Source organism: Myotis davidii, unplaced genomic scaffold (assembly GCF_000327345.1).
Source record: "Myotis davidii unplaced genomic scaffold, ASM32734v1 scaffold534, whole genome shotgun sequence".
Classification (NCBI taxonomy): domain Eukaryota; kingdom Metazoa; phylum Chordata; class Mammalia; order Chiroptera; family Vespertilionidae; genus Myotis; species Myotis davidii.
The window spans coordinates 7,366,211-7,379,255 of NW_006286678.1; the positions used below are offsets into that span (position 1 = coordinate 7,366,211).

Genomic DNA, 13,045 nt, shown 5'->3' on the forward strand with positions numbered 1-13,045 from the left:
TTAAAAAAAATGAGTTCAGTGTCACCTCTGACACACGTGTCATAGGTTCGCCATCACTGACCTAAGCCCTTTTCTAATACTAATACCTAATCAGTATTATTGATTAGGTTAGGCCCACCTAGGGTGAAGCCCCTGTTGATTTCCTTAATGTGTACTGATTAAGAACTTTAATTACAACTGCAAATCCCACTAGAGACTGTAGTTCAGCCTAGGCAAGTGGACATATCAAAAGGCCATCACATGCTCACATGCCAGAAAGCTGCAGACATTGCCTCCTCCCATTCTTTTTTTTACATATTGTTTGAGCATGTCACTCTTCTGCTCAACCAGTAGATTAACTGGAAGTAGAAATGCTCTGTTTCTACTTTATTGTTCTTTAAACTGTAGATGCTTTTGTGTGTATTATATACTTTGAGTTTAAAAAAACAGTCCAAGTAGACAAGCCTGAACTCTAGCGAGGGTGGTCAGAGGAGGTAAGGCTGCCTCTGTGGTTGTCCAGGAGGAGCCAGGTGGCCAGCCCTCACCTGGCATTCTCACAGCCGTGCTCCCCACGCCTCAGTGACCAGCAACGCCAGCTCCTCTCTGTTCCTCCTCTTCAGTGTTACGATAAGCAGTTTCCACCCTGTCAGTCCTCAGTCATCACCCTTGCACTTCCCCCTTATACAAATTTTAAATTCTGTGACTCTAAAGGGCAAATTCAGATTTTGAAAATTTGGCATACCAAAATGAAGTCCAACACCACAGATTCTTTTTTTAAAAATTCTTTATTGTTTAAAGTATTACATATGACCCCTTTCCTCCCCATTGTCATCTCCCAGCCTGCCCCCAGCCCCAGCCCCCAACCCCCAGTCCCGGCCTACACACCCGCGCCCCCTCCTGTCCCTAGCCATTGGTTATGCTCATATTCGTGGGTACAAGTCCTTTGGTTGCTCTCTCACCCCGCCCCACTCCCCTGCTTTCCCTTTTGGGTTGGATAATCTGTTAGATGGTTCTATGACTCTGGCTCTATTTTTGTTCATCCGTTTATGTTCATTATATTCCACAAATGAGTGTGATCATGTGATATTTATCTTTCTCCAGCTGAACACCACAGATTCTTGTGGTCAAAGTTCTTTACCATCTGACTCCAACATGAGTCCTATATGATTTTCCACCTTTGTTATTTCCCCATAAATAAACACTCAGAAAATATTTTCTTATTTGTTTCCTCAGTTATTCATCCATCCAGCCACATTTATTTAGAACTTAGCTAGTCATTGTGCTTCTGCCAGACAGCCTTCCACATTCCCACAGCATCCATTCTGCCTCCACTTCATTGCTCGTCACATGGAACTATAGCTTCCTATTATACCCCTCTTCCTCAAATTATGAGCTCCTTGTAGGTAAAAGTGGACCTTTAACCATTGTATTCTTATCTGACAAACCATAATGCTGAATAAATGTTCGATGAACAAATGAATGAAATTAATGAAGTATGGTGTCTGTCTTGAAGTTGTTTTGTCCTTCACAAAGTATATCTCAAGATTTTGACAGCCGATATACTAGGAAAGAAATGGAACTTTTATAAATTCTATTAACTCTAAAGTGGGGGTCACTGAAGTTCTTTCTCCTCTCATTATATCAGTGGCTGAGAACTGCTCACTCTTAGGACCCTAGACTTAAAAATTCAAGGTCAGGTTCTGCTGCAAGGTAGCCTGTCAGTTATCATATTTCCAAAAGCCTCAAGGTCCTCATCTGATAAGGGGAATGATGACGCTTGCCACGCCAACCTAAGAGAGCTTTGTGAGGTTCCCGTGAGTAAGTAGATGAAAATGTTTTGTCAGCTGTAAACTCCTATACACTTGCCAAAGGTATTACGATTAGTTAATATATTTTTTTAATCAATATTTGTTTTGAGACAACACAACTAAAGCCACACAGCTGGTAAATGCCGCCACTGGAATTTGAACTCAGGCAGTGTTGTGGCAGAGTCCAAGTTGCACCACCCTACATGTGCTCTCTCTAGCGATGATAGGATAGGCCCTACAGCCTGGGGTTGTTGAGAGATCATGAATACAAAGCACTTATCACAGTCCCTGGCATGCAGTAAGCATTCCATAGTTAATAGCTGCTTTTCTTCAAGGGTAACATTCCCTCTTTGGTGAGTTGTAATGCCCTCTGCCTCTGGCACAGGAATGACCCTCCCAGCACAGAAGTGTGTACTGGATGCATTCCGAGCCAGTGGTGATAAGAAGATTCTGATCGCCACCTCAGTTGCTGATGAAGGCATCGACATTGCTCAGTGCAATCTGGTCATCCTGTACGAGTACGTGGGCAATGTCATCAAAATGATCCAAACCAGAGGTGAGAAGCTTTGGTGCTGTTTTAAATGTCAGCCAATTTGTCTGACTTGTGAGTGTACCCGTCGTTCCGGCCTTTCTCCTTTACTGAGTCCTGCTTGTGTGTGTGGCCAGTGGCACAGTGGACTCTGGTATCACTGCCCGAAAGGTGACTTATTGGGCGAGAATTAGGTGGCTACGGTTTTGTCCACTATTTTAATTCTTGTTCACAATGAAAATTTGTGTACTTGGTCAACACTGATTGGCATGTTTTTAGGATAATTCCCATTGGTTTGGGGCTTTGGCAGTCGGCATGCACACCTCTCCTGGCTGTGCATGTGGTGCCGCTGGGCCCGCCGGGTGCAAGGAGCTTTCTGTCCCACTTGCACCAGAGTCTCCTAACTAGTCTCTCTTCCTTTTTCAATTTCTGTAACAGCAGCTGCCACATTACCTTTCCTGGAAAAAGCTCTGAATGTGTCACTTCCCTGTATAGAAACTGCAGTGGTTCCCCAATTTTTTGATGTTACAGAATTGTGTTTTTTTAAATATATATATATCTTTTATTTCAGAGAAGGGAGAGAGAGATAGAAACATCAATGATGAGAGAGAATCAATGATCGGCTTCCTCCTGCACACCCCCACTGGGGATGGAGCCCCCTGACTTGAAATCAAACTGTGACCTCCTGGTTCATAGGTCAACGCTCAACCACTGAGCCACACCAGCCAAACTTGACATTACAGAATTTTCAAATCGAGCACCCATTTATCTTTCCAATTCTTCCCCTTTATTCATGATTCACTTCAGCCAACCTGACTTCCTCATTTTCTCCTTGTTGAAGGAATTGCTCATGTACTGCTACTGATGATCGTTTTACCTCTTCCCCCACCTCCCTATCACCTGTCCCAAGTTCCCCCTGCTGTCAGTCATCTCTCTTTTGAACATCCGTAACTATGTCTTTCAGCACTTCTCATTTTCCACCTATGTTCTTGTGGTTGTGAACATAGCTTGTTTCCCCATTTCCTAGAAGGCTCCCGAGGGAGGATCTGTTATTGTTCACCTTAGAGCCCTCACAGTGTCATCCTGAGGGTTCATGTTGGACTCTTTGTCAGCAGTGTTTCTGATAGTGTGGCTGTCTGATCGCACTGCAGCACGGAGACTGTGAGGAAGCCATTGTGCGGCGGGCTCCCAGTTAACCTGCGGGCCTAGCGGGCTGGTGCACACCCGCCTCTCGGTCTGTGCTCCGACGGCTCAGCTTCCCTGGAAAGCGGGATTCAGTGAACCAGAGTTGCATTTTAGGAATACCCCTTCCCCCTAGCTTACCCATGCTCAGATTTATCAGAGCTTTAAATCAAAGGCACCGAATGAAATATTTATTTTTGACAGGCAGAGGAAGAGCAAGAGGTAGCAAATGCTTTCTTCTGACTACTAATGATGATGTAATTGAAAAAGAAAAAATAAACATATACAAAGAAAAAATGATGAATGACTCCATTCTAAGCCTCCAGGCATGGGATGAAACAGTATTTAAAAAAAAGGTAAGTCTTTTCATCTGTGCTACTCTTTCAGAATCTGGCCATAAGTAACCGATAGAGAAGGTGAGCAAGGTTGGTACCTTTTATCAGATGGCTGAGTGGTGCATGAGAACAGTAAGTTTAATCTTAAAAATTTGTTCTGCAGTGAACATCTAGTTTATTCTGCTTTTAAGTCTCAATGAGATTAAAATATGTTTTATTAATGTTGATGCCCGAAGTTGTGCTTTTAAATCTAAAAGGCAAATGGAGCTAGAATCGTTCTTCCTTTGAGTTTATCTTGAGGACAATAACCTAACACTGCAAGACGTAGTCTTCTTGGTCTTTTTCTCAGATCTCTTTCCAACATCTGGAGTCCCCAGAGAAAAGCTCCCATTGCCCTATGCAGGTGTTGGGTGCCTAATTGCAGTGGTGGATAATAATGTATACTTTGGAGTGGGTCACCTGTTCAGTTCAGCCTCTTGGTAGTAACTTTCATTTTATTGTAATTTCCCTTATAACTCAGAAGCATGGAACCAGATGAGGGAAAATAGACACACATGCACAGGCACACTCAGACTTTCTCCAGACTCTCCAGAGATTTTCATCTCAGGACCTCTGGAAGCATCAAGCACTGCAGGGTCGAGGGAGAGCTTTCACATTAGAATCAGTGGTTCCGGTTCCAGTTCTGCCACTTACAAGATGTATAACCTCAGGTCATTACTCTGTTTTTAAAATCATCAGTTTCCTCATTTGTAAAGTTGGGGAAATTTGTAAAGTATTAAACTCACAGTAGTTTTGGGGCTAAAATAAAATGTATGCATTACTTGGCACAGTGCCTAGTATAAAATAAGTGCTAAAAAATGAGTCATTGGACACAGGTGAAAGGCATACTGTAACTTCAGAAAGATGAACCTTCCACTTCAGTAGACCAACTGCACAGTGGCCACAATTTTTAAAAAGTCATAATCTCTATGCTCAAAAAGTACTGAGAATCAGTGATGTAAAGCAAATTAACACTTATTTTAGGACAAAAATACAATTTTATGTTAGTGTTTACTCATTTTTAATAAACATTTATTCCTAAAGTTTGGAAACCAAGATATTTTAAAAAACCCTCTTCCATATTTTCAGAAAGAATTGCAGGGAAATTCCTTAGTTTCTCTTCATTTTTTCCCCATAATTTTACTGAGAGATAGGGGTTTTTAACTGAGCCACCTATGTAGGACATAAGGATGTTGCCAATAAAGGCCTTAAAACCATATTAGCTTTAATATGAAATAATTTTTATCCCCCGCCCCCCCACAGGTGACAAGCTACTTATTAGATTCATATGTGGCAGAAACAGTAGAGTAAAAGTCTAATAAGGAAGATGAAGGCTGAACCAGGCATGAACATTCTTTTGTAGCCAGAACATCAGGTCAAGCAGTGGAGTAAGGAGAAAACGGGCAACATATCTGTTGAATTGGGCTATTGCATAGCATTTGGGATCCGCCTAACATCCATAGAATGCAAATGGGCAGAGATGGTAAAGAATGAGAGGGAATTCGGAGCAAACGTAGCTGATAGTCATTATGTGGCAGCTAGGAGCATGGAGTCTTGGCATCACCCCTATGCTATCGTAGAGGAAGGCTTAACTTTCAGAGGCTTAGTGGAAGTATAACAAGGTAGGAACAACCTTATATTCTTAAAACTAAAAGGAATTATGTTTCTTGAGGTGAGGCCCCTTTCTGGGTTGTTTTTTATTTTATTTTATTGTTGACAGTATACAGATTTTGTGTTGTTTTGATAAGGGCTTGGGATCTGAGCACCCTGGTCCCTGCATATTGGCTTTAGTGGGAGGAAGAAACCCTGCAGAAGAGAGGGAAGAAACTCCTAGGGCGACACCAAGTAGATGGAGATGGAGACCCTAAGCTTGGTCCCACAGTTACCTTGTCCATTGTCTGCACGCGGCCGACCTTCCTTAGAGCACTGTGGCCCCCAGGGAATCAATCTCTGGTGACTCTGCAGCCATTTTAACACGTAGATGATCCAGAGGTGTCCAAGGATTGATTTCCATGAGGGAAAGCTTCAGGATTTGGGAGTGTTTAATTCTGGAGAAATAAGGTATAAAGGGCATTTTTCACAGTTGCTAGTTTGAAATTAAAATGAGAAGCCCACTTTTCTTCCTCGTGGAGTAGAGAATAAAACGTCAAAAAGAACTTCCAACATGATGTGTACCCAGGACAGCACACAATCAGAGTTTTATGGTTTTGCTTTTTTCCACCTTAGTGCATGGAATTAAGCTTCTTCTACAACGGGTGGAAGGGAGAGGCAATGAGCTATAAACTTAATTTGTGGTATTGGTTGAGCCTCTTTACCTGTTGAATTTAAGTATAGCAATAATAGTTTTAACTTACGGGGATTTATTGCCCATAGTAACATTTAAAATATTTGGGATTATTAGTATTTAACTGAATTTTAGTATATAGCTGAATATAATTAGATATAAGTGCATTTTTAAAAATTGGATGCTTGATTTTATAGCTGACATTGTGGAAATCACCATGTTCTTTCTTTATGATGTTCTAAGACTCCTTCTTTTATCGTTTCCTTCTGTTTAGAGAACTTCCTTTTGCCATTTTTTTTTTAGGGAAATTCCACTGGTAAACAAATTTTCTTAATTTCTGTTCATCTCAGATCGTCTTGATTTCCCCTTTATTTTTATTTAATTTTAATTCTTATTTATTTCAGGAGAAGGAGAGAGAGAGAGAACCATCAGTGATGAGAGAGAGAGAATCATTGATCATCCTGCCCGCGCCCTCCCCCCTACCACCACTGGAGATTGAACCCACAACCTGAGCATGTGCCCTTGACCAGAATCGAACCTGGGACCCTTCAGTCAGCAGGTTGATGCTCTATCCACTGAGCCAAACCGGCTAGAGCTCCCCTTTATTTTTGAAGAACATATTGGCCTTCGTGGTCTCTGATGAGGAATCTGCTGTCATTCAGATTGTTTTTCCTCTATAAGTAAGGTGTCACTTTTTTCAGGCCACTTTTAAGATTTTTTTTCTGTGTCTTTAGTCTTCAGAACTTTAATTATAATGTGCTTTGGTGTGGATTTCTTTGGATTTATCATGTTTGGTTTTTGTTCAGCTTTTTGAATCTGTAAGTTTATATTATGTTATATTCAATTTGGGGAGTATTCAGCCATTATTTCATCCAGTACTTTTTAGCTCTGCTCTCTTTCTCCTCTTCTTCCGGGACTCTCCTAAAGGTCCCTGGGGCTCTGTTGTTTATTTTTTGTGTGTGTGCTCTATATTATTTCTGTTGTTCCAATTGAGTAATTTCTGTCATTTTATGTTCCAGTTCACTGATTCTTTCCTTTGTCTCCTCTATTTTGCTGTTGAGCCCATTCACTGAGCTTTTTATTTTGGTTATTACATCTTTCAATTCTAATACATCCATTTGGATTTTTATGACTTCTATTTCTTCGTTGAGCCTTTATAGTTGCTCACGTTTCAAGAGTGTTTCTGAGTACTCACTGAAGCATTTTTATCGTGGCTGCTTTAAAATCTTTCTCTGATAACTTCTGTCTTCTAGTGGTGGTATCCATTGATTAACTTTTTTTTCATTCAGTTTGAGATTTTTCTGTTTTTTGGTATGAAGAGTGATTTTTTTATTGAAACCAAGACATTTTCATATTATATTAAGAGACTTGGGGATCTTATTTAACCTTCTGTGTTAGCTAGCTTTTTCTGGCACCTTTCTGGCAGAGTAGACAGGGACATTATCTCATCACTGCTAGGTGGAAGTAGAAGTCCAAGTTCCCTGTAAGTCTTCTCTCTAGAGAGCGGACGAAACCTGAGTAGGGGCGGCTGGGGATTGAGAAAAGGAGAAAAAGAAACAGACACAAAGACTTTCAGTAAAGCTGGGGCCAGCTGGGACGCTGCCCTCAGATGGAGAGACAGTGACCCAGAGCTAGAGCAACGCGTTTATTATATACAGCATGATACCAGGAAGTTCTTTGGTATGAAGAGTGATTTTTTTATTGAAACCGAGACATTTTCATATTATATTAAGAGATTTGGGATCTTATTTAACCTTCTGTGTTAGCTGGCTTTTTCTGGCACCTTTCTGGCAGAGTAGACAGGGACATTATCTCATCACTGCTAGGCGGAAGTAGAAGTCCAAGTTCCCTATAAGTTTTTTCTCTTGGGCCTCGACCAGCACCTCTAGAGAGCGAACGAGTCCTGAGTAGGGGTGGCTGGGGATTGAGAAAAGGAAAAAAAGAAACAGACACAAAGACTTTCAGTAAAGCTGGGGCGCTGCCCTCAGATGGAGAGACAGTGACCCAGAGCTAGAGCAACGCGTTTATTATATACAGCATGATACCAGGAAGTTTTACTAGAGTTTAAGACAAAGGAAATTATCCTGTGGGTCACAACTCCTTTGGGGATTGAACGACCCTTTCACAGGGGTCGTCTAAGACCATTGGAAAACACATATATAATTACATATTGTTTTTGTGATTAATCACTATACTTTAATTATGGTCAATTTGTAACAATACAATTGGGGGTCACCACAACATGAGGAATTGTATTAAAGGGTCATGGCATTAGGAAGGTTGAGAACCACTGCTCTAACAAAACCTTCTCATCCTCACAGATCTCTGACTTCCTGCTGCTCCTTGCACTTTCCAGGGTCCATTCTTATGATTCTCAATGGAGAATGAAAACATAGATTCATAATGAAAACCAGCCCCCATCGGCCACTGATTCTCAAAAGACGGAGGCTGCCCTTACCTGTTCAAAATGCCCCAGGTGAAACATCAGAGGAGGAGCCTAAAAGGCCCCCTGCCCAAAAAACAGCCTGGTCAAGCACAGGCCTCCAATGAGGTGGCAGAGTCCATCTCTTGCAAGTTTCCAGCTGGGATCAAGGTTATTAACCACCCCACTATGCCCAACACCCAAGTTGTGGCCATCCCAACAATGCCAATATCCAGAGCATCATCACAGCATTGACCGCCAAAGGAAAGGAGAGTGGCAGCAATGGGCCCAACAAGTTCATGCTGACACCACTGGACTCAGCCAACAATCAGCTCGTGTGCCTTCTGCGCTCTCTACAGTTCCCTACTCAGCTTCTGTTGATACCAATGAGGGGGAGGCTTCTTGTTATTGCTGGGTGGAGGTGGGAGTTCTTGCTCCCCACATGGTCTCCAGTGACACCATAGGCAAGGGGGAGGGGCGGCTACCTTGAGCAGGGATGAAAGTCCTAGCTCCCTGCTTGGCCTTCTCTGACACCACCAGGTGAGTGGGCTGGGGCATTTCATTACAGCCCCACAAAGTGGAAATCTAGGTTCCCCACTCAGCCTTTGCTGCCATGGGTGGAAATTGGGTCACAGGTTTTTTTATTTGTTTTGTTTTATTCTTTGGTATTTGGCTGGAGTAGAATATTTCTTGGCTAAAAGTTTTCTGTCTTTCTAGGCTGTCCCTTTCCTGGCCTTTTGGCTTGAGAGAATAAGCTTTTGTTGAGACTTTTAAAAAACATATATTTTTATTGATTTCAGAGAGAAGGGAGAAGGAGAGAGAGACAGAAACATCAATGATGAGAGAGACTCTTGATCAGCTGCCTCCTGCACACCTCCACTGGGGATTGAGCCCACAACCCGGGCATGTGCCCTGACCGGGAATCGAACCATGACTTCCTGGTTCATAGGTTGATGTTCAACCACTGAGCCACGCTGGTCTGGCTGTTGAAACTTTTTTTTACCTGTGCCCATAGGTATTTCTGGTTGCCAGTTTCTTCAGCTCCAGTCTAGGATATATGAGGTGAAAAACAACAACAACAAACAAATAGGGAACTTACTATCATAGGGTCCCAAGGTTCCTAGCTGTCTGCCTTCCTCTCTTCACCCTTTAGATTTTAAATCTAAATCTCCTTATGTTTATTTTATTTATTTATTTTTAAAATATTTTTATTGACTTCAGAAAGGAAGGGAGAGGGAGAGATAGAAACACCAGTGATGAGAGAGAATCACTGATAGGCTGCCTTCTGCATGCCCCACATTGGGGATCGAGCCTGCAACTTGGGAATGTGCCCTGACCAGGAATTGAACCATGACCTCCTGGTTCTAGGTTGAAGCGTAACCACTGAGCAATGCCAGCTGAACTCCTTATGTTTATTTTAAATAAACATAGCCCTAGCCGGTTTGGCTCAGTGAATAGAGTGTTGGCCTGCAGATGGAAGGATCCAGGGTTCAATTCTGGTCAAAGGAACATGCCTGGGTTGCGGGCTTGATCCCAGCAGGAGGCAGCCGATTAATGTTTCCCCCTCACATTGGTTATTCTCTCTCTATCCCTTTCCTTTCCTCTCTCTCTCTTAAAATAAAATCAATTAAAATTTTTTTTAAAAAAGTGAGGGCATGTACCTTGGTTGCGGGCACATCCCCAGTGAGGGGCGTGCAGGAGGCAGCTGATTAATGTTTCTCTCTCATTGATGTTTCTGGCTCTCTATCCCTCTCCCTTCCTCTCTGTAAAAAATCAATAAAATATACTTAAAAAATAATAAACATAAGTTGTACTTAGCCAAGGCCTAAATTTTGAAATATAATGCAGTCATACCATACATACATTTAACTTTACTGTAATTTGACAGTGCTCTCTGTGGTTGGAAGAGGAAAGAGGAGAAAACCAATTTGGATGGTGAGGGCTCTTCTGCCTGCTGTTTCATTCAGTTGGGTTTATGCCTTGGAAGTGGGTGTAAATATGTCTGAAACAGTCCATGTGTATCATATATCTATTTGTGAAGGACATTTTAAGTTTTGCCGGCTACTAAAGTAGAAAGCATGGTTCATATGACTATTTTATGGACATCTTTAGTGCTCTATGGGCAACTTTGATGAGGAAATTAAAAGACTTATTGGAGGCCACAATTAAACATTGACTAACAAAGAGTTAGGAGAACCAATAAAATTACCTATGGGATTTTTACAAAGTCACCAGGTACAACATGTTCATGGAAGTGAATGCAAAATGAATGATATATATATACTTTAATTACATTTATGAGGTATTTCTTTTTTCTCATGTAGATTCACCAGATCCAGATTCATGAAAAATTCATCAGGGATAGTCAAGGAAAAGCAGAACCTGCACTTGATAAGAAAAATAAAAAACTGCTCTGCAGAAAGTGCAAAGCCTTTGCTTGTCATACAGCAGATATAAGAGTGATAGAGGTGAGCAGCCTTTTCCAAAGAATACTGGGTCATTTTTTTAGCACTAATTAAAGCTTACTCACTACTGGTGAGATATTTATAAGAATGCCATACTTTTTTTATAACTAATGTCATGGTCCATATATTTTACCAAAGCTAAAAAATTAAAAACACACACACACACAACACCTTAATTTTAACAATAAAGAAATCATTTTAAAAATTGCTGCACAGCCACTTAATTAAATATTATGTAGCCATTAGAAATATGGATATGCTAAATTCAGTGTGGTTCCCTGGATTAAATCTTAGAACAGATAAAAGGTTTTACTAGGAAAAAGGTAAAATCTATAGTTAATTGTAATTTGCTGATATTAACTTCTTAATTTGGACAAATGCACTATGCTATGTAAGATGTTAGTTAGCATTCAGGAAAGGTGAATTCAGGAATTCTCTGGACTACATTTGTAACTTATCTGTTAATCTAAAATTATTCCAAAGTCAGGTTTATTAAACAAAATGATTATGAAATTTATATAGAATAATGAAAAACTCCTTATGAACTAATGGTAAAGCAGAAAAATAATCAGGATACAAAATTATAAATATGCTATAATTATCAATGTGTGAAATAATAACAGCGAACTGCTATCACTGTGAACTGGTTCTAATGTTCTTTTTATTTTATTTTATGTTTGATCCCTTTATCCATAGGAATGCCATTACACTGTGGTTGGAGATGCTTTCAAGGAGTGCTTCGTGACTAAGGCACACCCCAGACCAAAGAGTGTGGGGATTTTTGAGAAGAAAGCAAAGGTATTCTGTGCCAGACAGAACTGCAGCCACGACTGGGGCATCCAAGTGAGGTATAAGACATTTGAGATCCCAATCATAAAAATTGAAAGTTTTGTGGTGGAGGATATTGCAACTGGAGAGCAGAGACTGTATGCAAAGTGGAGGGACTTTCATTTTGAGAAACTACCATTTGATCCTGCAGAAATGTCCAAATGACCTCAGTCAGACCACAAGCTTCGACTACAGCGAATGGGTGATCGTGAGTGAAGAAGAAATTATCCCTAGTAGGCAGATCGCTTGTACCACATGAAGATATTTACCTAAGGCTTGTACTGTACTAAATATTTATCACTTTACTCACCTTCTGTTCATAGTTTTCAACAATTTGTACGATATCATATACGTAAAGCACATAGGAGTGAATCAGACCCTCCATGATTCCTAGGCCAATAGGGCTCTAAGTACTTGGGACAAATTTTAAAGCCTCACCTTGTTCTCTTTCTATTCTTCCCTTTGGAACCAACTGTCAGTGTATACCCAGTAGCCCTCAGTATACATTAGAATAAATAAATGAATGGATGGAATGTTTTCCATACTTCCCTTTCTTTCCTTAACCTACTGTAAACCAGCTTTTGCCTTTAACAATCTACTGAAATTGTTCTTGTCAAGGTCACTGGATACTCTGGTTGCCAAATTTATTGGGCACTTCTTAGTACTTCTCTCTAAACTCTTTGCTGCTTTGGGCCTTGTTGAGTATTCCTTTCTTGGAACTCTTTCTTGGCTTCCATCTTTTCTAGTTCTATCCCACTCTTTTCAATCGGTTCCTCTTTGCTAGTTCCTTAAATGTTGATAATTCCAAGGGTTCAACACACACACACATATGTACATTGATGATGGTTACATATAATCATGTCCTCTATGTAGCAATATATGGCATGTAACCTTAAAATTCTATAGTAGGCAACTGTTAGTAATGGGGCATGTAAATGATACAGCATTTCTTGAAAAGTTTATTTCTCTTCTTTAGTTTATTGTACATCTTGCCCTATTATTTTCATAACCTGTGCCACTGTTCCCTTTCATTGGTCATCCCAAGCCATTTCCCAGTAATAGTTGATGGTCAACACTTCAGGACTCTGTTCTCAATTAGCTCCCTTGGCTGATGCTGATGAGCAGTTTAATTTGTCTCTTCTTTCTATTTAAAAAATCAGAGTGCATATCCAAA

At 40.8% G+C, this 13,045-nt stretch overlaps 1 protein-coding gene across 1 annotated transcript in view; it reads left to right on the forward strand.

Moving 5' to 3' along the window:
* DDX58 (DEXD/H-box helicase 58) overlaps positions 1 to 12,408 on the forward strand; it is a 44,313-nt gene extending 31,905 nt beyond the window's left edge. The window contains exons 15-18 of the mRNA XM_015560468.1: positions 2,173 to 2,343; positions 3,703 to 3,854; positions 10,903 to 11,046; positions 11,740 to 12,408. Of these exons, the coding sequence (XP_015415954.1) occupies positions 2,173 to 2,343; positions 3,703 to 3,854; positions 10,903 to 11,046; positions 11,740 to 12,036 (764 nt within the window). The 3' untranslated portion in view covers positions 12,037 to 12,408. The remainder of the gene's footprint in view (positions 1 to 2,172; positions 2,344 to 3,702; positions 3,855 to 10,902; positions 11,047 to 11,739) is intronic.
* The last annotated feature ends 637 nt before the right edge of the window (positions 12,409 to 13,045 follow it).